The following is a 21,577-nucleotide window of genomic DNA, read 5'->3' as shown; positions in this document are numbered from 1 at the left end:
CTCCGCCATACTGGGTGGAAGCCTAAAAGTCTGCCATGCTTGTGGAGGTAGACTAAAACTCCGCCCTATGAAGTGAAAGGTGTTCAAGGCAAGAAAGTCCGCCTTGGTGGTCACTCAAAAATCTGCCCTCTTGGTGATCACACAAAAGTCCGCCCTACTTGATGATCTCTCAAAAGTCCGCCTAAGGTGATGAAGGAAGATGCCTATCTCTCCAAACTCCACCTAGAAGATGGTTTCAAAGCAACACTTAAACTCCGCCCTTGGTGATACTTCAAAAAAGTCCGCCTTGAGGGAAATGTAATAAAGTTAAGACTTGAAGTGCACATAAACATAAGGAAAGTTATAAAAGTCCGACTTTGCCTTGCAACACAATGAGAAATAAACTTCATGAAGTCCGCCTAAGTCAAAGATGAAGCCAAAAATACTTGCTAAGTATTAAGGAAAGGAGAATATTCCTTGGTGATGTCATCCAAATCTTTAGGAAATTCGAACTGTGGATTGAATTAGAAAGTTTTGAAAGAAGATATCTCAAGATCAAGTTCGAATTTATGGACTAAAATCAATTTAGAAATTTGCAAGAGTAAAGAGGTTCGAATAGAAGGAGATGATTGTACAAATTCATTTAAACTTAGAAACTTCCTCCATGAGCAAGATCGAATAGAAGTCAAGAATGGAAGTGCATTTGCGTGTTTCTAACTTTGAATTTAAGTTTGAATACAAATAAACAATCTCTCCTCTCATTATTGCACAATAAGAGTTCGAATTTTATGAAGAGAGAGCATTTTCAAGCAAGCTTCTTGCAAGTCTGAGGGTTTTTAAGAAGTTTTATTGCAGATTGGAGGTGTTGCAGGGAGATTTCTTGCAAATTAAACGAAATTTTGAAGGAGTTTTAATTTTTCAGCCTCTTTTTTATCAAGTATCTGCAGATTTTGGAGTCCAATCAAGTAGCTAGTAGAAGGCAAAACTTTCAAGTTTTCTGCATTTTGTTCCTTCTATATTCTCATTTCTGTCAAAGGTGAAGTTGATTGGTGGGCAGACTTATCAATTTTCTCATTTTCTGAGTTTTCCAAGTTCGTTGGAGGTGATTTTCAGTAAGAAAGATCATGTTGGACTGAATGGGATGAGGGTTTTCAAGATTACAAGACCTGGTTTTGGATTGAAATCGTAAAAATGTGGAGTTTATATGTGAAAAATTCCATCTTTTTGTGACTAAGTATCAAGAGTAGAGTGAGAATACCCACCACTTAGTCATCAAGATCCTAAATATTTAAACTAAGTTCTGGTTTCTAACTTAAATTCCTTTGGTTTTACAGGTCGCAGATGGTAGTAGAAGCGGGATCATCATAAAGACCACAGCTGGAGTTTCAAGTCAAACAGAGGATTGAGGACAAGTTCACGGGCAAGGTTCATTCGAGCGTGAATATAGCCAAAATTTGGCTAAGTATGGGAAATGTTTCATAAAGAAAATTCCAATTTTTATGATGAAGGCATGGAGAAATTCTTCTCCAAATTTCAGGGTATAAAGAAGGAGGGCATGATCACAACGAATGTCTGAACAACTTGATCCTATCATTTCATATTTGCAAGGGGTTATCTAGAGCTTTCACCCTCCTCTCACGCAACATAAATTAGGACCACGAAGAAGCAAGCATAGAGTCGTCAACAAGAAATTATTCTAAGAAATTCAACAATTTTCCTTCCGAACTTCATGGGCCTGCCAATCATTCCTCCTAAACCAGGAAGAGATCCTGAACCAGTACTACAGCCAAACTTGAATTTCAACAACGAACAAGAAAACATCATCACAGAATTATACAGCTTAGCTTGGAGTGTAAAAAGAAATTATCCTGACTAGTGTCGAATGTGCTTTATCCTTGAAGAGAAGGAAATGATTGCTGATCACATTGAAGCACAGATTCAAGGAAGAGAGCAACATCCATTGTCGCCCCAAGGAGTTGATCCAGCTCCCGTACCTGCTCCTGCACCGCCTCAACAAGATTAGGAGTGACTCACTCTGCGGTGGCGGCTCATCATCTTCCGGCCAATCAGATTGCTCCAAGTCAACATGCCTAGATTCAATGAACTTGACTTATCCGAAAAGGAAACTAGACGCATTTTTTAGTGAGAATGGTAACTGTGCCACATGTAACGTTCTCATTCATTCAAACTGATAGAGTTCTGGGAAACCCTAATTAGGGTTTATAACTTTCAATCTGGGCCCTTGATCACTGTTTGATCTCAGTCGTTCATTTATTTTCTGAAAACTATATAAGACTACCTCCTCTCATTTGGAGAGTGTGAGGTTTTTGACATATTGTTGCGTGAAGGTCATTTTCGAATAATATATTGCATGTGCGCTTTCTCTTAAAGCTTTGTAATCTCTATTGTTTGAATCATAGTTGAACTACTCGCGACTCGGCTCGACTCGCCAAGCCCCTGGGAAAAAAACTCAGCGAAAACTCGGGAAAAACTCGGCAACTTAAAAACACGCTTAAACTTAGTAAAAAACGCATTTTTTTTGCAATTTTTAATGAGAAGATGCATCCAATGAGTCAATAAATAATAACACAAAAGAAACAAGCTGATTCTAGATATATTTAAATGCAAAGTGTCTACAAAATCGCATCCTCATGAGGAATGCTGATGGCTGGAAGCCTGAAGCAAAATAGTAAATTACTAAATAGTTTTTGTAAAACCAAAAGTAAATACATCATCACAAATTACAATTACAACTTCCTCTTCCCAGCTCTAGCAAAAACATGGGGAGAGGTAGAACTAGAGGGTCTAGACTGTCTAGTCGTATAAGTCTGCTGTGGGACTGGGCGTGACTGTGCCTCCTCGCTCGGTATGGTTGATTGAGACTCATCCTGCATCCTGGATGAAGCTATGTCTCCACCTGCCTCTGGCACTGGCAATGAATCCTCATCCTCATCCTCATCCTCATCCTCCTCAATGTCATCCAGCCTGAAACCAAATCCACCCCCCTCCTCCATAGCCTGCCTCTCCGAATCAGTGATGTCAGTGTCGGAAAACAATGGAGGCTGCTCCTGTGATGTCCAATCACTGTAAGGATCTATATCATCCAAGTCAATTGGACCACCTTCTAGTTCCTCTACCTTCTTTACGCGCAATCGAAGATTATATTGCACGTAGACAAGGTCATTGAGCCGTTTCTGCGCTAACTTGCTCCTCTTCTTCGTGTGGATTGCTTCAAACAAGCTCCAATTGCGCTCACAATTGGATGAACTGCAAGGCTGACATAAGACTCTGAGGGCAAATTTTTTGAGATGTGGGGTGTTTCCACCCCAATTTTGCCACCAAGCATCTGCAAAATAAATAAAATGGAAAAGTTAGAAAGCAAAGAGAAAAGAGAAAACATAATTTATCAATCATTTTAGTCTTTAGATCCCAAAATCCAAATGGCAAATGTTATACCTGGGGTTTGAGTGGTTCTTCCTCTCCTAGCCAGCTCTGAAGAGAATAGCTTACCCCTTCCTCTCTCATAATTTTGGAGCTCACTCACAATGAGGTCTCTCTCCTCAACATTAGGTACCATCCTCTCAATGCATGTACTGAGGCCCTCCATGACTTCTCCATTCGAATCTGAGTAAGAACCCCCGAACCTAAAACAAGGGTTGAGGAAGTACCCTGCTGCATGAATGGGTTGGTGGAGCTGATTGTTCCACCTCCTATCAACAATTTCCCAAATGGGATCAAATTTGAGCCTATCCCCCTTGTAGTAATTTTTGATAGACTCTTTGGCCCTATCCATGGCCTCATAAAGATATCCCATTGGGGTTTTATCCCCATCCACCAAGCGAAGAACTCGAACCAAGGGCTCTGACACCTACAATTGAAAAATACAAATTACAAAAAGATCAAAATTTAAATAATGAAGTTACAAATTAGTAATGAGAGACTTGAATCAAGAATAACTAAAATTTAAAAATTAAAGTTTTGAAGTAACAACCTTCACAATCTCTGCAGCCCTTTGTGCAAATTGGTTGTCGAAGACTATGCATGCGACAGCCTCTCCTTCAGGCTTCTTTGAATAAGGTGAGTTAAGCCATTCTCCACTCACAAACATTTGTTTCAAAGAAGTCAATGCAGCAAGAATGCTTTGCAACGTCAAGAAAATCGTTGCAAACCTTGTGACACCAGCTCTCACCAAATCTTTCCCTTGCGTGTGTTGTCTCATCAAATTTAGGACCCAAGGGTGATTGTAGATATATTTGGTGATCCTCCTTGCATCTTCCACAACTGGAGTCACCCACTCAAGTTTTCCTATGTCCTCCAAAAGAAGGTCAAGGACATGTGCTGCACAAGGTGTCCAAAAAAGAGTGGGGTGCCTCTCTTAGAGGATTCTTCCTGCAAAAGAAGAATTTATTCTTAAGAAATATGCAACCAAGTAAAACAAAGCCCACAACAAATGAGAATATTGCTAATGCCTAAAGGTGATAATTCAAAAGGATTCTACCTGCTGACACATATGCTGCTGCATTATCTGTGATGATTTGCACCACATTCTCTACCCCCACCTCCATGATAACATGCTCCAACATTCCAGCCAATGTTTCTGCATTTTTCACCTTGTTGGAGGCATCAACAGATTTCAAGAACACTACATTGTCCTTGCAAGCGACCAAAAAATTGATGATGGTGCGGTTCTTGCCATCTGTCCACCCATCAGAAAGAATGGTGCAGCCATAATTTGCCCAATCAATTTTTTGATCCTCCATCACTTCTCTTGCCCTAGCAACTGCATTTGTGAGCAACCTGTAAGTGCAAAGTGAAATTAGGTATTAGTACACAATTTTGATTTAATAAACAAGAAATCTAAAAAATAATTAAAAATGAAATCAAGTGGACTATGTAGTAATTTACTAACCTCCCACTCAAATCCCTGCGAGAAGGGGCCTTGTACCCCTTTCCTGAAACTGTCATAGCAGTCACCAAATTCAGCCAATAAGCATTCTCCGCCACATTGAATGCAATGTTGTTGAAGTACCAAAAATCAGCAACTGCAATGTTAGTTTTCTCATGTACCTCCTTATTCCATCCACTAGCCTCTAATGATGGTTGTCCTCCAGGTGTGTTTCTGGGCACAAAATAATCACCTATCGACCCTGATCGTTGTGATGGAAGTGGAACAGGGCCCCGGCCAGGTACTCTACTAGAGGAAGCAGAAGCAATGGGCGAGTTGATGGTCGGTTTGCGGATACGTGGGCCACGCCGAGAGCCCACTATGCCCTCAAGTGCTTCTTCTTCCTCTTCAAGGTCAATAGAAACACCTTGAGATTCAGCTATGGCTGATCTCATGGCTAGTTTTGCCCTCTCCCTTTGCAATTTCTTCTCTTCCCCAGCTGCAAGTAGGGCATTCATTTGTCTTTTTATTTCTTCATTGGTCCCAGGGCATGCTCTAGCATCATGCCTATCTATTCCTGCAAGGTGGTATTTGAGGCGGTTGATGCCTCCATGAAGTATTCTCTCACACTTTATGCATATAATTGACCCAGGATCGGGTCCCTCATAAGCATACCTCCATGCCCCATCTCTAGCACCTCTAGGACGGGTGCCTATAAATCCAGATGGGCATGGATCTAGTGGCCATTGCTCCCTTGCCATGATTAATGCTTACTTAACCTACACATACAAAGTGCAAAAAAAAATTAACATTTTAGTTAAACAATTTAGCACTAAGCAAACTATCTACATTAGTTTAAATAAATTTAGACATCATTCGAAGTTTTTTTTTTTTAAAAGTAGGGTTTGAATTTTTTTTTGAAAACTAGATTCTTCAAAAAAATTGTGAAAATTCAACAAGACTTGTGTTAAATCTTGTGTAAATAACTTAGAAATGATTTAGACTACCTAGGAATCATTTGTAATCAATCTAAATGCAACAAAAAATAAACAAATTGTTTTAAAAAAGCATAGAAAAAAACCTGGAATCTGATTTTCCCTTCAAATCCCCTTCAAATCCACTTGGAATCATTCAATAACCACCCCAAATCACCTTCCAAGCCTTCCAAATGAGTTTCCCCCTTCTCAGCCCAAAACATAATTGGAAAACAAAAAATAAATGAATTTTTAAGCCGTTTTCCGCTGTAAAGGAAACACTCAAAAACTCGTCGAGTTTTTGGCAAAAACTCGCCAAAAACTCGGCGAGTTTTCCTGGCGAGTAGAAGTCATTACTACTCGCCAGGCCCAAAAACTCGGCGAGTTTTTGTCACTTGCCGAGTTTTCGGCGAGTATGTCATCTTTGGTTTGAATGATTAGCATGGTTTCAATTTCCTCAACACTTTAGTTAAAATTAATTTAGATTTGCTTTCATGTTATTAGAATTGAATGAAGGATTTGATAAGTGTTAATTGACGGTGTATCTCTAGTCATACTTTTGGTGAATGGATGATTTCCATTTCACTGTGCAAAGTTAGTCTGAGCCTATCCTCTGTGCATGCCAATATTTCAATCATAAGCACAACCCATTGAAGATTGCACCTGCTTTGTGTAGTTGTCCTCAGTGTGGCGAAGCAAAGTGTCGTTTCCCAAGAGCACCCAGTTGATACCGTCTCCGGAGTTCGTAAGATTAGATCAGCCTTCTTAACCCTATTCCCTCTTTCCCTTTTTTTTGAAAGTCTAAATCCCAGAAAATCTAAAAAAAAAAGAGAGAGAGAGAGCCTAAAATTGCTAAATCCGTCTAAGTCCAGCAGCTTCAAAGGCAATTGTTAACGTAAGTCCCCCTTGAGATTTTCAGCAAACACTACCTGAGTAGCTATCCCACTAAAGTCGCTTGTTCGCACATATAGACCTTGGAATCAGTAGTGATTTTTCAAGAGAGGATATAATACCTTTGGGTATCTTATTCTAATGTTTGGTAGATGATAAAACAGACACCAACATAAAGTCGCTTGAGCTAAGGTCTGTATGATGATGATCTAACACTGTGCTTTTCTGAACCAGTAATTGGAAATTTAGGAATATATTTGTTATGTATTAAGAGTATAGTGAGAATACCCATCACTTAGTCATCAAGATCCTAAATATTTAATCTAAGTTCAAATGGGGACCCTCCCTTTTTTCCTGCTTTCTAGGGTTTTTGTTAATGCTCGTGGCCTTCTGCTTTAGTTCTATCAAGTTTTGAATGGTTTGAGTCTAAAAGATTGAAAGTCAGTTTTTGCAAGCCAAGTGATAACAGAGTCCGGATACCGTCAAAGTGCCTAGAAAGGCCAAAGGACGAAGAACGTAATTGATTTGAACGAATTTGAACAACTTTCTATTTTTAGAAAGTTTGCTTTTTTGCTTTTTCCTATTTTTTAGGAAGTTTCGTTTTGGGCATTTTAGCTCAATCCCCAGTATGGTTATTTTTAGAAAGTTTTCCCTATTTTTTAGGGACGCCTGCTTTTTGCTTTTTTGGAGTGGGGACCTAGGGTTTGCACTAGTGGCACTGGCATGCGTCGAAAGTTATCGAGAATTTTAAAGTTTTGACCCAAAAAGCTAAGTTCCTATATTTTAGGGGGTCATGGCACATTCAAGAGATAATCAGCTCGAAAAATTATCTGTCTGGAAATTCGCATATGTCATCCTGATTTGGCCTGAAATTTGACTAAGTCTGAAATTTTAAAAGATCTCCTAAAAACTAGAATTTGCATTATAAGTCCTAGAGATCTGAAACCACTCTCAAACATCCTGACAATATATATGAAATATAAATACCACTCATACTTAAATGTTATATTTCATATACAGACAGAACAGACTTGGTGTCAAGAGTTGTTCCATCCTCAAAGTGCACACTTCAAAGTCCGCCTTGGAGGTAGCCACTCAAAAGTCCGCCCATGGTGGTAATCACTCAAAACTCCGCCCTATGGAATGATGATGAACGGATGTCTATGAAAGTCCACACTTGAAGCATGTGTCTAAACTCCGCCCTATGGAGAGAGATCAAAAGTACGCCCAAGTGGTGGTCTTTCAAAAGTCCGCCCTAGCATTGGAGGTAGTCTAAAAGTCCGCCTTGGTGATCTCTCAAAAGTCTGCCCTTATTGGTTTCTTCAATCTCCGCCCATGAAAGAGGTCTGAGGAGTCTCTAAAACTCCGCCCTTGGTGAAGTCTTCAAAGTCCGCTTTGGAGGTAACCACTCAAAGTCCGCCATGAAGTTGGAAGCTCAAAAGTCCACCCTCCAAGCAAGTTGCATAACTCCAAAAGTCCGCCCTATGGATGAAGTGAAAGGTGCTCAAGATCAAAAAAGTCCGCCCTTAGATAGTCTTCTAAAAGTCTGCCCAAGGTGACAAATCTCTCCAAGTCCACCCTTGCATTGATTGTAGCAAGCCCTTTTGGTCGTTCCAAGTGTTTGAAGGGTCATGGTGCAAGAGAGCTAAAAAGTCCGCCCTGTGGAGAGGGATGAAAAGTCCGCCCATGAAAGAGGTCTAAGGAGGCAAGAAAGTCCGCCATAGGGTGGGAGGATAGCAAGTGGAATGAAGCTCACAAAGTCTGCCATCATGGAAGATAGGAAAGTCCGCCTTACTTGAGGAGGTAGACTAAAACTCCGCCCTCCAAGCAAAGTCAAGTTGAGAAGGCATGAAAGTCCGCCTTGCCTAGAGCCTCCAAGAGTCCGCCTTGGAAGGAGCACAAAACTTCGCCCTATCCTTGAAGAGGTCTTCCAAAACTCCGCCATGAGGTGTATCCAAAACTCCGCCCTTGGTGAAGTCATCAAAAACTCCACCATCCTTGGAGATGTCATAAAAGTCCGCCTTGGAGGTAGACTAAAACTCCGCCCTATGGAGATGCTTCAAAAGTCCGCCCTTGGTGATCTCTTCAAACTCCGCCCTCCAAGCAAAGTAGGGGAGCCTAAGAATTAAACTTCGCCCTATGAAGTGAAAGGTTCTCAAACATGAAAAGTCCGCCTTGGAGGTAGAAGAAAAGTCCGCCTTGAGGGAAACATGATGAGCATAAAATGCACATAAACATAAGGAAAGTTCACACTCTATAAAAGTCCGACTTTGCCTTGCAACACAATGAGAAATTAACTTCATGAAGTCCGCCTAAGTCAAAGGTGAAGCCAAAAATATTTGCTAAGTATTGAGAATATGGAATATTCCTTGGTGATGTCATCCAAATCTTCATAAGATTCGAGCTAAGTTCCAAATTAGAAAGTTTAAAAAGAGATATTTGAAGATCAAATATGAAGTGGAAAATCAAATTAGAAAGTTGTAAGATGAAGAATTCAAACTTAAGGAAGATGACATTGCAACTCAAAATCAAATTGGAAACTTTCTCAAGGTTGAAATCGAATTAGAAACATGAATTGGAAAAGATTTGCGTGTTTCTAATTGCAAATTCAAACTTCATTACAAATACCTTCTTCACTTCTTCATTCTCACACATAAGGTTCGAACTTTCTGAACAAGTTAAGAGTAATATTGAGAGTTATTTTGCAGGTTGAGAGTTATTTCGAAGAAGATTTTGCAGATTGGAGGTGTTGCAGGGTGATCTCTTGCAGATTGAGCAAACTTTTGAAGGAGTTTTAATTTTTTAACTTCATTCTTATCAAGTATCTGCAGATTTTGGAGTCCAATTAACTAATAGAAGGCAAAACTTTCAAGTTTTCTGAGTTTTGTTCCTTCTATATTCTCATTTTTGTCTAAAGTGAAGTTGATTGGCGGGCAGACTTATCAATTTTCTCAATTTTCCGAGTATATTGGAGGTGTCTTTATCGCGTTTATCCAAAATTTTGATATGAGGATCATTTTGGAGTGAACGTTGTTTCTTTCAAGCATGACCTTCTAAGTGTTTGCAGCTTGTTTCAAAGCTAAAAGTGTTGAGAAATTGGAAGATCAAAGCATTTTGCCATCTAACCTTCGAAACTTTGCACTAAAAGATAGATTTCTAGCTTATTTTCTTTTGGTTTTGCAGGTCGCAAATGGTAGTAGAAGCGGGATCATCATAGAGACCACAGCTGGAGTTCCAAGCCAAACGGAGGATTGAGGACAAGTTCATGGGCAAGGTTCATCCGAGCGTGAAGATAGCCAAAATTTGGCTAAGTATGGGAAATGTTTCACAAAGAAAATTCCAATTTCCTCATTTCAGGGTATCAAGAAGGAGGGCATGATCACAGTGAATGTCCGAACAGCTTGATCCTATCATTTCATATTTGCAAGGGGTTATCTAGAGCTTTCACCCTCCTCTCGCGCAACATAAATTGGAGCCACGAAGAAGCAAGCATAGAGTCGTCAACAAGAAATTATTCTAAGAAATTCAACAATTTTCCTTCCGAGCTTCATGGGCCTATCAATCATTCCACCTGAACCAGGAAGAGATGATGAACGAGTACTACAACCAGAGTGAATTTCAACGACGAGCAAGAAAACATCATCACAGAATTATACAACTTAGCTTGGAGTGTAAAAAGAAATTATCCTGACTGGTGTCGAATGTGCTTTATCCTTGAAGAGGAGGAAGTGATTGCTGATCGCATTGAAGCACAAATTCAAGGAAGAGAGCAGCATCCATTGCCGCCCCAAGGAGTTGATCCAGCTCCTATACCTGCTCCTGCACCACCTCAACAAAAGTAGGAGTGATTCACGCTGCAGTGGCGCCTCGTCATCTTTCGACCAATCAGATTGCTCCAAGTCAACATGCCCAGATTCAATGAACCTAATTTATCCGAAAAAGGAAACTAGATGCATACTTTAGTGAGAATGGCAATTGTGCCACATGTAATGTTCTCATTCATTCAAACTAATAGAGTTCTGGGAAACCCTAATTAGGGTTTGTAACTTTCAATTTGGGCACTTGATCACAGTTTGATCTCGGTCGTTCATTTATTTTCTGAAAACTATATAAGGCAACTATATAAGGCTACCTCCTCTCATTTGGAGAGTGTGAGGTTTTTGACATATTGTTGCGTGAAGGTCATTTTCGAATAATATATTGCATGTGCACTTTCTCTTAAAGCTTTGTAATCTCTATTGTTTGAACGATTAGCATGGTTTCAATTTCCTCAACACTTTAGTTAAAATTAATTTAGATTTGCTTTCATGTTATTAGAATTAAATGAAGGATTTGATAAGTGTTAATTGACGGTGTATCTCTCATACTTTTGGTGAATGGATGATTTCCATTTCACTGTGCAAAGTTAGTTTGAGCCTATCCTCTGTGCATGCCAATATTTCAATCATAAGCACAACCCATTGAAGATTGCACCCAATTTGTGTAGTTGTCAGTGTAGCGAAGCAAAGTGTGGTTTTCCGAGAGCACCTAGTTGATACCGTCTCCGGAGTTCGTAGGATTAGATCAGCCTTCTTAACCCTATTCCCTTTTTCCCTTTTTTTGAAAGTCTAAATCCCGAAAAATCTAAAAAAAAAAAAGAGAGAGAGCCTAAAATTGCTAAATCCATCTAAGTCCAGCACCTTCAAAGACATTTGTAAACGTAAGTCCCCCTTGAGATTTTCAGCAAACACTACCCGAGTAGCTATACCACTAAAGTCGCTTGTTCGCACATTTAGGGTTTTATCTATTTTTTATTAAGTCTTGGTTAAAACCCCTAAACATGTTCTAATTTTGTGTTACCTTTTTTCCACTTAAGTCAGACCTTGGAATCAGTAGTGATTTTTCAGGAGAGGATAGAATACCTTTGGGTATCTTATTCTAATGTTTGGTAGATGATAAAACAAACACCAACAGGACGGAACCCCCAAGAGATCACCATTGCTATTGTGTGTTGTTGTTCAAGTTCTATATGGTCTTAAGACGAAACCCTCAAGAGTTATCCTCTGCTATGTGTTACTGTTCGAATTCTATATTATGTGTAATCTGAAAGCTTAAATTGTTGTTGTAAAGAAAATTCTATATCAGTTCAATAACAAATATATTCCTAAATTTCCAATTACTGGTTCAAAAAAGCACAGTGTTAGATCATACAGACCTTAAGGTCTTTACATTCATCCAATTCACTCCAAGGCATCTTCATTATCGTTCATTAAGGTTTAAGGATAGCAGCACTCTCATTCATTATTGCCTTCAAGGATCTTCAAGCCTTGGACCTCCACAAGTCACAGATTTTGACAGTTGAAGGACAAAAGTCATCACCTCACCTCTTAGGTCATGGATTTGAGCAACTTAAGGACAAACATTGCAAGTGTGACCTCTACCTCAACTTGATCTTCATTTCACTTCACCTAGTTTAAGATTGTTCATCAACACTTGAGGATGATGCAACTCACTCAATCGACACCTTCAATGACTCCTAGCTGTGAATTTCTTGCACTCAAAGACTAGTTGGAGTCATCATCACTAGGTCCTAAATTTAGCAAGGTCATGGATTTTGGTGACTCGTGGACAAACCCAATGACTTCCACTTCTAGTTGATTTCGTCATTCCTTACTCAAGTTGAAAATCAATGACCTTTGCTTGCAAAATGGGAGGATTCTAAGGCTAAATTCAATTAAGTGCAACCTTTGTTCACCATCACCTCAAGGTCACCAAGTCGTGGATTCTACCTGGGCGTGGATTTTTCCTAGGGGTAGATTTCATAAGGTGGTGGACAAAACTCATTTTCATCTCTCAAGTTCATCGATTTCACCAAGTGAAAATTAGTATTGTTACATGATTGACTTGGTGTTGCATTGCTTCTCCAAAATTATTCTAAGTACCAAATCACTTTCACCAAGCACTTTACCTTATTCATTGAATGGTTGAGCACCTCATCCTAAGTGTGGATTTGAAAGACAAACGTTGCATCTCATCATCACTGGCTCACATTAATCAAAAGGCGTCCAAGTCGTGGATTTGAGCGCTCATGGAATCACTACTACGTTTGGACTTCATCCTTTCCTGAGGTTGACTCTATCACTATGAGGGTTTCATCTTTGAATTTCCTCTCGGAAATCCAAGGAAAACTAACTTGTATTCTTTTCATACTTCCCCCTTCTTTCATCCACTTAGGCTTGATCAATTCTTATCTTTTCATCTTGACCTAAGGGTATCTTACTTACTTGACTACTCATCACACCTAAGACTCACCTTGACCTGACCTAGAGGTTGCATTGTGAAGCATCACCCAATGACTACCTTGACTCTCACCTATCACTTGAGCACATAGAGCTGCAAAGACTCCAAATCAATACAAAGGGAGACCTATCTATTGCTAGACTAGCCGACTTGATCACATCCTGACAACAAATGCATTGCCTCTCCTTACAAGCAAGAGGTTAAAGGCACTAAACCATTGCCAAGCTAAGAAAACTAAGCAAAAGAACTAACCTAGGAGCAAAAAATTGGGGTCCCCATTTGCAATGAGGCGATGTGTGAAAACGTTACAACAATAGGCATAAAAGATATAGATTGTGATGAACCCAAAGATTTGCTAGAAGAATGTTCATTGTTTTTTGCAGCTTTGCTACTTTCCTCTCTCTCCACATGCACCATATCTCTTCCATTTGTTGTGTTTTGAGCCAACGAACTCAAAAAATGATTAGTGTATTGTAACTGTTTTAGCATTTCTACAAACATTTGTTTTGCCTCATCTTCACCGGTTGTAGGTGGTTATTCACTGCTATCCATTACTCCCTTCTTTTTTTCAATATCATGACCACCATTTTTGTGCATACAACTAACCCCAAAGAGGCTGCCAAGACTTGCAGCTCTGGTACCACTATAATATCCCCAAATAGGGATAAAGGAAAAAACAACAATATCTCCAAAACTATAAAATAGAAAATTCTAAAATTTTATTTGCAAATTGATAAACCTTTAACAAACTCAAATCTATACTCTATATTTTTCTGACTTTTTTGTGAATTTATAAAAATTTCTGAATATTTTTTATATCAAAAAGTTATAGAAAACACACTAAAACTGCCCAAAAATTATTTTTCTTAGATGAATGTAACCTGAAGTGTACAAGTTATGCCCAAATACCTCAGAAAATGCCTTCAAACCCTAGACCGCCCTTGCCAAAACCCTCTAAAAATCAGCACTAGGTCTCACCAAGACGACACACTTGTCCTTGCTGATGTTAGCTTTAATGATGCTCAAAAACATGCAAGAATATTGTTGTAGGTTGTCCAAATCTGATTTTGATTCTTCTGAATCACTCCTCCAAACTAGTCTCCAAAAACTGATAAGAATAGGCAGCTCTAAAAATGATGTGCTAGGGCATCACAGACCAAAGCCCTTCCACTGAAACACACCCTACTAATTATGGAGAGCTTGTATGTCTCTCCGAAACCAAGGTTACTCTAGGGTTTCAAACCTCAAGCCAAGAAATTGCAGCAGCAATAGAGAAACGTATAATGACATAATGAGCTCCAAAGAACCCTAAAATGTTATATAATGTAACGTCCCCTACCTGATTAACATAATTAATCTATTTCAATATACTAAAATTGATTGAGAGACTAATCATGAAGCCACTCATTGATATTCTTCAATTAATTAGTTATTAACAAGTGCTTATTTATTTGCCTCATTAGACGATTAATTTCATTACTCATAGTTCTTAATATAGATATCAGACCCTGCTACTACTTCAGTTTTAACTTTTAAGGGAGAAGAGTCTATGTATGTTACCAAAGTGCTTAGAGACCAAATACAATAGGTTCCCTCAAAGTTTACAGATCCAAGCCCTTACCTATCTTGGGTCTATACCCTCAAGGCTTATGAGTCGTTGATCCCCACCTTCTCTTGGGACTTAACCTATTGCTTGGATTTAGACTGCCCCTCTTTGGAACATCTCATCCCCATTTTCTTAAATACTGATGATAGCACCAAGAGGAATGGTGTACATATATATTGTTTATTTATTTTTTCCTTGATTTTTACCATATCGTATTATTATTCTTTCTGCTATTAAATTTGGATATGAATTCCTTAAAATTATATTAATTTATGTTGTCATTGTTAATAATTAATCATTCATATTATTATATTATTTACTACTGTTATTGTAATACCCAGTCATACATTTATTGTAACTCATGTTCTTCCTTACCATGTTACCTTAATTAATTGTCAAGAAAGGAATATTCATATTACAAATTACATAAAGTTCTTTTCCATGTACCACTGTGAATTTGTATTACCAATTTGATAGCCCAGCATTTGCTAGCATAACCGATATCTTTTTTTCCCTATCATTCGTGTTAATGTTTTAGCAACACAAAATCTGAAACAAAATACACAGAATTTATCCTGGGAAAACCCTCCACTTGAGCGTGAAAAACCCAGACCACTAAAAAATGAACTTTATTGTATCTCTGAAAATGAATACAACTGTTGATAGTTTCAGATTACTATCAATCTCAATAAGATAAGTTTGATTCTCCACAAATCAATCTTGACAATGAAGTCAAATGATACATCTCTTATACATTCTATTAACCTTCATAAGTCTGAAATCTGAAAATTCAGAACACAAAAAACATATAGTATATCTGATCTGACAAACTACATACACAATATTCTCAACTTGCTACCGACAAACGAGAGAAGCCAGCAATATATATCTATCCATTTGCCGAAGAAGAAGAGCAATGAATATAAAGAATCGGAATTGCAAGTGAAGAGACACCACGAAGGAAGAAGAAAAGACACCAACAGTTACATCTTCACCGACAGCCATATGGACATGAAGAGTCACCGACAGCCACAACTACACCGTCAGCCACACAGACATGAAGAGTCACCGGCAGAGAAGTGAAGAGACTCCATGGTGGAGAGGAAGAGTCACCGACAGGAAAGTGAAGAGACTCCACGGTGGAGAGGAGTTAGATATTAACTTAGATCTCTATCGCAGCTATAAATCTTCAACACTCCCTCTTAGCAAGAGAGAGATCTTCAAAATGTATCACATGACAAGTACAAGTACACATAGCTGCAACCAAAAGAATGTCAACAAAAAAATCTCATCACAGATTTTCTCAAATAAAAAATGTTATCTCAGCATAACAATATTCACCATAGCTACTCCTAGAGGGTGAAACAAAAAAACAAAAAATAAATTCATGAAGTCACACACATGACTTCCACCATGGCTACTCCCAAAGGGTGGATCCATCATAGCTACTCCCAGAGGGTGGAACAAGGGATTTCACCTCGAACTTCTCTCGCAGAGAAGAACTCATTAACAAGGGATTTCACCTCAAACTTCTCCCTCACAGAGAAGAAATCATTAGCAAGGGCTTTCACCTCAAATTTCTCCATCACAGAGAAAAATGCATTAACCAAATTTTCATGATGACGTGGCTCCCTCTGAAGCTGAAATGTCAGGCTCTCTTTGAAACTAAAATGACAAGCTCCCTAAGAAGCTGAAATCAATCTTCTGACCTCTTCGTCCAAGGTTACTTCTAACGATATGTTTGACTCCCTCTAAAGCACGGGATCTACCTTCAAGCGGTTAGGCTCTATAGAAGGAACCTTGCTCTGATACCATGTTAATGTTTTAGCAACACAGAAATCTGAAACAAAATACACAGAATTTATCTTGGGAAAACCCTCCACTTGAGGGTGAAAAACCCAGCCCACTCAAAAATGAACTTTATTATATCTCTGAAAATGAATACAACTGTTGATAGTTTCAGATTACTATCAATCTCAATAAGATAAGTTTGATTCTCCACAAATCAATCTTGACAATGAAGTCAAATGATACATCTCTTATACATTCTATAAACCTTCATAAGTCTGAAATCTGAAAATTCAGAACACAGAAAACATATAATATATCTGATCTGACAGACTACATACACAATATTCTCAACTTGCTACCAACAAACGAGAGAAGCCAGCAATATATACCTATCCATCTGCCGAAGAAGAAGAGCAATGAATATAAAGAATCGGAATTGCAAGTGAAGAGACACCACAAAGAAAGAAGAAAAGACACCAACAGTAACATCTTCACCGACAGCCATATGGACATGAAGAGTCACTGACAGCCACAACTACACTGTCAGCCACATAGACATGAAGAGTCACCGGCAGAGAAGTGAAGAGACTCCATGGTGGAGAGGAAGGGTCACTGACAGGAAAGTGAAGAGACTCCACGGTGGAGAGGAGTTAGATATTATCTTAGATCTCTATCGCAGTTATAAATCTTCAACAATTCGATGCCCTCAATATCCATTTCTAATCTTTATTTATATCCTTACTTCTAAGATACATGCCCTTTCAGATTGAAGAGACTTATCTTTCTCTTTGTTGATTGTTGTTCTTAGTCACAATAATAATTGCATCTTAATATAACTTCTAATGGAAATCGCACCTTTTTAAAGGAAGACAATATTCTTATTTTCCTTTAGGAATTGCACCATTTGAAGAGTATCTAAGTCAAATCATATAATCTTCCTAATCGCACCTTTTGGAAATGCACATTGGTCAGCATATAGACCACGTCCTTTCACTTACTAATTCGATGCTTCTCTAATTAATGTTCTTAACAAATAGCTACTTTTAACACACTGCTGCATATTCTATACTTCTTTCCTGAATACTTTAAAATAAGTGTACAAGTAAATATTATTATTAATCAATAATTATTATTATCAATCAAATATATCAACGGATGACATTATCATCATAATTGTTGCCAATAAACACTAAAGGCTGATTATCATTGTCTACTGCTGAGGGGACAATCTCTGACACCTGCAGTCCACTAGTATTTGCTTTAATAATTAATTTTATTTATTTTACAGATTACCGATCAGGATGAATGCAAATTTCTATATATATAATTTCTATTGAATATATTTTCTGAATTTAGTTATTATTATATTTTTTTCAATTGCATTGTTATGATAATGAATATTTACTTATTATATTTTCTTTTATTGAATTCATAATCAGGGGCACGACATATAATAACTCCCTGAAGAATATTTTAATCTCAACCATAGATTCATTGCAAGCCCAATCCAATGCTCCAAATAAAACCCTCAAAAATGAGCCAATAGGCTCCTTATTTTCCAGCACCCCCTTGACCTTTTTGGCACATGTTTAATAAAAATCGCTCAAGTACATGCCTCTTAAGTCATTAATCTCAAAAGGGAAAGTATTAAATCTTTTGGCTAAGAATCACTTAAGTTGCATAAAAAGATGTACCCACAACTTAAGAATAGAATAAAGAACAAGCCAAAGACACTAACACTTACCCAATGATGCTCTAAGTCCTCTTCCTCTTGCGTAATCCAAGAAAAGGACAGGGACAGTCCATGCATAGTTAAGCCTCATGACTTGAGTTGGGGACATTACATCCTTCCCTACCACTTTGAGGACAAAGCTTTTCAAGGAAGAAGGGATGTTAGGACCCCTTCATCCTAGCTCTTTTCTTTTAATCTCTATTGAAATAAAGGCTTTGGATGCATATCTTTGTAAGTCATCCTTTGAGGATTGGAAAATAGTAGTTAGCTTGAGTATAAGTAGTATTAATATGATGCATAGGTTGGTGTAAGGCTACCACAAATTTCACTGTATTTTTTTTCACTATGTAATGCAATTCTGATTTCTTAATGTGATACAGTTATTTCCTTTGAATTTTGCATGAATATTTTCTCTGTAATTTGTATTGGATTAATATTTTGTAGGAAGATATATAATGTTAACTTTGCAGATATGTCGGTAAGCACTTGTATTGGGAATGGGGTCTTTATGATACATTTTCTAGTGTACTAAAGTGTTCAAAGACTGAGACCTGACCCTTTGAGGTTATATGTTAAACTTTCTACATTCCCTGGTGGTACTAGACTTACCAGTAGGCAACAAGATGCTGCAACTATGCTTCACCACATAATGTTACCTCACACCACAGTTATCTTCACAAATATAAATATGAAGTTTACAAATCGACCTAAGTTCACTAACACACGTAAATGTTGTACAAGTTAACTTCCAAGAGAACACAGACAATAATACCTAACAATCTAAAGCCCACTACATCAGTAAGCAGTAACATAAGCCATTAAACTATTAACTATAATATACCGGAAACTATCACTGATTTCACTACACACAAGAAGTAACCAACAATTTAACTCAGCTTGTTAATCGTCAGTTCTTAGAGTGGTTGAGACTCTTGTAACATTTATGGTTAAATAGACCATTAGATCTCCTGGGCGTACTTAGATCATTTCAAAGGATATAAGGATATATTTTACATATCAACCTGCACTCCACCAAGATAGAAAAACATCATTCATTACCAACACTTCATGTCTGTTTCAACGGCACACAGTTTTATTTATTTTTTTAGAGGACACTGGGGCTTTACTAATGGACCCATGCCAACTGACGAGACAAGGTGCAACTTCTGGGTGAATTCTCCTCATACTGCTGTTACAAAAATACACAATATTAGTATATATTTTGTGGCATTGGCGTTTTAATGATTAAGCCCCAACAACTGATGTTGCAAGTGCAAATTTGGGTGAATTCTTTGTACCAATGGAAGCTCGGGCCCTACTGGAGCGTAAAGGGAGCACACGCACTATATGCCTAAGAATTCAAGCATGTGCCTCCTCCACTCAAGCACAAGATATTCACTGAAACAGGGATACCCCTCCATCACCAAAACTAACATAAAGTTTTAAAATTATGAAAGAAATTTACAGAATAAAAGAATTTATCTCAATTTTAAATTCCCATAACACCCACACACAAAAAAATAGAGAAATCTAACCTCCGAGTAAGTAAATCAAAAGAGCAAATTTTACAAATTATCCTCCAATTGCCAATATAATTTGAGGAAAAGTTTCGTTTGTGTGAATTAAAAACTGTTACATTAAAAATGTTAATGTGGTTGTTGAAAAAAAGAGAGAGAAATATACCTCGCGAGCGTTAGAGGCAGGAAACGCAACAGTCAAAGGTTCTGCCACTGCCAAGGCAGAAAATTTTAGCATCACTGCTGCACCTGCCACAGCGCAAATCCCCGTGCGAATGCCTCTTGTCATCTTCTCAACCATTTCCTTCATTTTCCCCTCCCTCTCGAGGTGGCAGTGGCAGTGGCACACCCTTGGAATTATTTGCTTTCTGACATTAATAAGGGGAATTCTTTTGTTTCTGGTATTAATAAGCGAAAAGGGTTGCATGGAGCTCGAGCAGTTGCTCAGCAAACCAACTTTGCTGGAAACTGTCTTCATTACAGCGGGGAGTGATTCCTCCTTTTCTCAAATGCTTTCCATCTTTTTATATTTTGCTTTTTAGCCTATTTCAACCAGGTGCATTTGTGGAAAAACTTGTGGAAGTAACGGCAGCATGTGGAGACGATGATAATCGTTGCATGGACCCAGTGTCAAGTCAAAGTGGAAGTTTGGCCCTTTGCCAGTCGCCTATGGCCGTTATTTAATAGAAAATACAATTTATTTTTTAATTTTGTTTTCAATTTTTAGGCTGGCAACGATATTTTACTTTGATGGGGAAGCTGCAGAATCAATATCCTATTTGTATTGGTTAAATATCAAAAGTTTTTATTTTATAATTTATTTTAATTGTTCAATATTGACAAGGTGAAATATGTGAGGAAAAATCGATTTGAATGGCAACATTATGGTGAGAGAAGTTAGGGAGGATATTGTATTTGCAATTGTAGTGGTAGAAAAGGAACAAGGACAAAGAGTATCAGTCGATTGATCTAATTTTGAATGATCTTGAAGGTGTATTATTAAAAGAATTAGAGGAACCATTAAGAAAGGCTAGGAGCAGCAATATGAAGATCCTAAAAGTAGCGACTTAAAGAGTCAATATAGCACCCCTCTTGAGACAAGTTCGGTTGCAACAATATCCTCAGAAGTTATGTTGGATTTGCTAGTTATTCAAATGATTGTGAGCCCTTTTGTTAAGCAAATGGTTATTGGTATGTGCTAAGATAAATGATTGTCCAAAAAGTCTTAGATTGATTGAAATGGAACTGTAGCAATAATGCTAAATTTGTTGTGTTACCCAAAGACTTCTTCACTCTTTTGTTGTAGTCATAGGATCTTATGTAGTGTTGAAACAACCTATGTGGGACCTATGTCGGGATTATAATAATTTAGAGATTAAAGTAGAAGAATAGAAATTGTGCTTCTCTAGTGCTCTTGAACCACTTCCTCAAACTAAATCAATTTGTGTAAGGCCCTATGGATTCCCACTTCATTATTAGAGTAGGGTTTGTTCAAGTTAGCAACTCTAAAAGGAAAGTTAATGGAAATGGATACAATGACCATGGAGAAAATGGAAATAGTATATTTGAGAATCTAAATTCAATGAGATACAAAACTTTTGCTACTAAACTCTATGTGCATAAAAATGGCTAAAGCCTTCTTTGTGTATGAATTAGATTATGAGAATGTACCTTTAAGGTGCAATGGTTATCGTAGGATAATACATATAGCTATTCATTGCATTGAGGATATGTTTTGAAGAGGATTAGCTAAATCATTGGTATGTTGAGAGAAAAAACCTTTCTCCAAATCCAAATAAAAAATCTTCAAACCAAGGCATCATGATTGATCTTTCTTAGAAGACCAATTGCCTCCTATCTAGAATTTTTTTAAGGAACAATAGTAGGAGGTTGGATCCAAGTCTAAAGAGGCAAATGTGTCTA

At 37.9% G+C, this 21,577-nt stretch overlaps 3 protein-coding genes across 5 annotated transcripts in view; all 3 read right to left on the bottom strand.

The window, feature by feature from the left end:
• Positions 1–20,299, bottom strand: part of LOC131047416 (carboxyl-terminal-processing peptidase 3, chloroplastic) — a 190,084-nt gene extending 169,785 nt beyond the window's left edge. The window contains exon 1 of one of the 2 annotated variants that reach the window (XM_057981314.2): positions 19,821–20,299. In XM_057981314.2, the coding sequence (XP_057837297.2) occupies positions 19,821–20,132 (312 nt within the window). In that variant the 5' untranslated portion in view covers positions 20,133–20,299. The remainder of the gene's footprint in view (positions 1–19,820) is intronic. The other variant, XM_057981306.2, reaches the window with a different exon arrangement.
• On the bottom strand, positions 2,593–4,236 carry LOC131875471 (uncharacterized). The gene is made up of 3 exons (XM_059219835.1): positions 3,971–4,236; positions 3,436–3,847; positions 2,593–3,325 (listed from the first exon to the last, which is right to left on the bottom strand). Exons 1-3 carry the CDS (start codon positions 4,196–4,198, stop codon positions 2,727–2,729), a joined length of 1,239 nt encoding a protein of 412 aa, XP_059075818.1. The 5' UTR covers positions 4,199–4,236; the 3' UTR covers positions 2,593–2,726.
• Positions 4,258–5,712, bottom strand: LOC131875472 (uncharacterized). Of its 2 annotated transcripts, XM_059219837.1 has the most exons (3): positions 4,889–5,712; positions 4,478–4,776; positions 4,258–4,368 (listed from the first exon to the last, which is right to left on the bottom strand). In XM_059219837.1, exons 1-3 carry the CDS (start codon positions 5,623–5,625, stop codon positions 4,355–4,357), a joined length of 1,050 nt encoding a protein of 349 aa, XP_059075820.1. In that variant the 5' UTR covers positions 5,626–5,712; the 3' UTR covers positions 4,258–4,354. The 2 variants fall into 2 exon arrangements, with proteins under 2 accessions (XP_059075820.1, XP_059075819.1); XM_059219836.1 differs by lacking the exon at positions 4,258–4,368 and having other exon boundaries at positions 4,414–4,776.
• Positions 20,300–21,577: the final 1,278 nt, after the last annotated feature.

The sequence above is a fragment of the Cryptomeria japonica genome, chromosome 4, assembly GCF_030272615.1.
Source record: "Cryptomeria japonica chromosome 4, Sugi_1.0, whole genome shotgun sequence".
Lineage (NCBI taxonomy): Eukaryota > Viridiplantae > Streptophyta > Pinopsida > Cupressales > Cupressaceae > Cryptomeria > Cryptomeria japonica.
Note: the sequence above shows the minus strand (reverse complement) of the source record. Positions and strands in the feature narration are given on the sequence as shown.

Coding starts and splice junctions, on each gene's coding strand:
- LOC131875471 (XM_059219835.1), bottom strand. CDS start 4,198: ATGAGACAACACACGCAAGGGAAAGATTTGGTGAGAGCTGGTGTCACA. Junction 3,848..3,970: donor GGGCTGCAGAGATTGTGAAG/GTTGTTACTTCA, acceptor TTTCAATTGTAG/GTGTCAGAGCCCTTGGTTCG. Junction 3,326..3,435: donor AAGAACCACTCAAACCCCAG/GTATAACATTTG, acceptor TTTATTTTGCAG/ATGCTTGGTGGCAAAATTGG.
- LOC131875472 (XM_059219836.1), bottom strand. CDS start 5,625: ATGGCAAGGGAGCAATGGCCACTAGATCCATGCCCATCTGGATTTATA. Junction 4,777..4,888: donor CGCAGGGATTTGAGTGGGAG/GTTAGTAAATTA, acceptor TTGCACTTACAG/GTTGCTCACAAATGCAGTTG.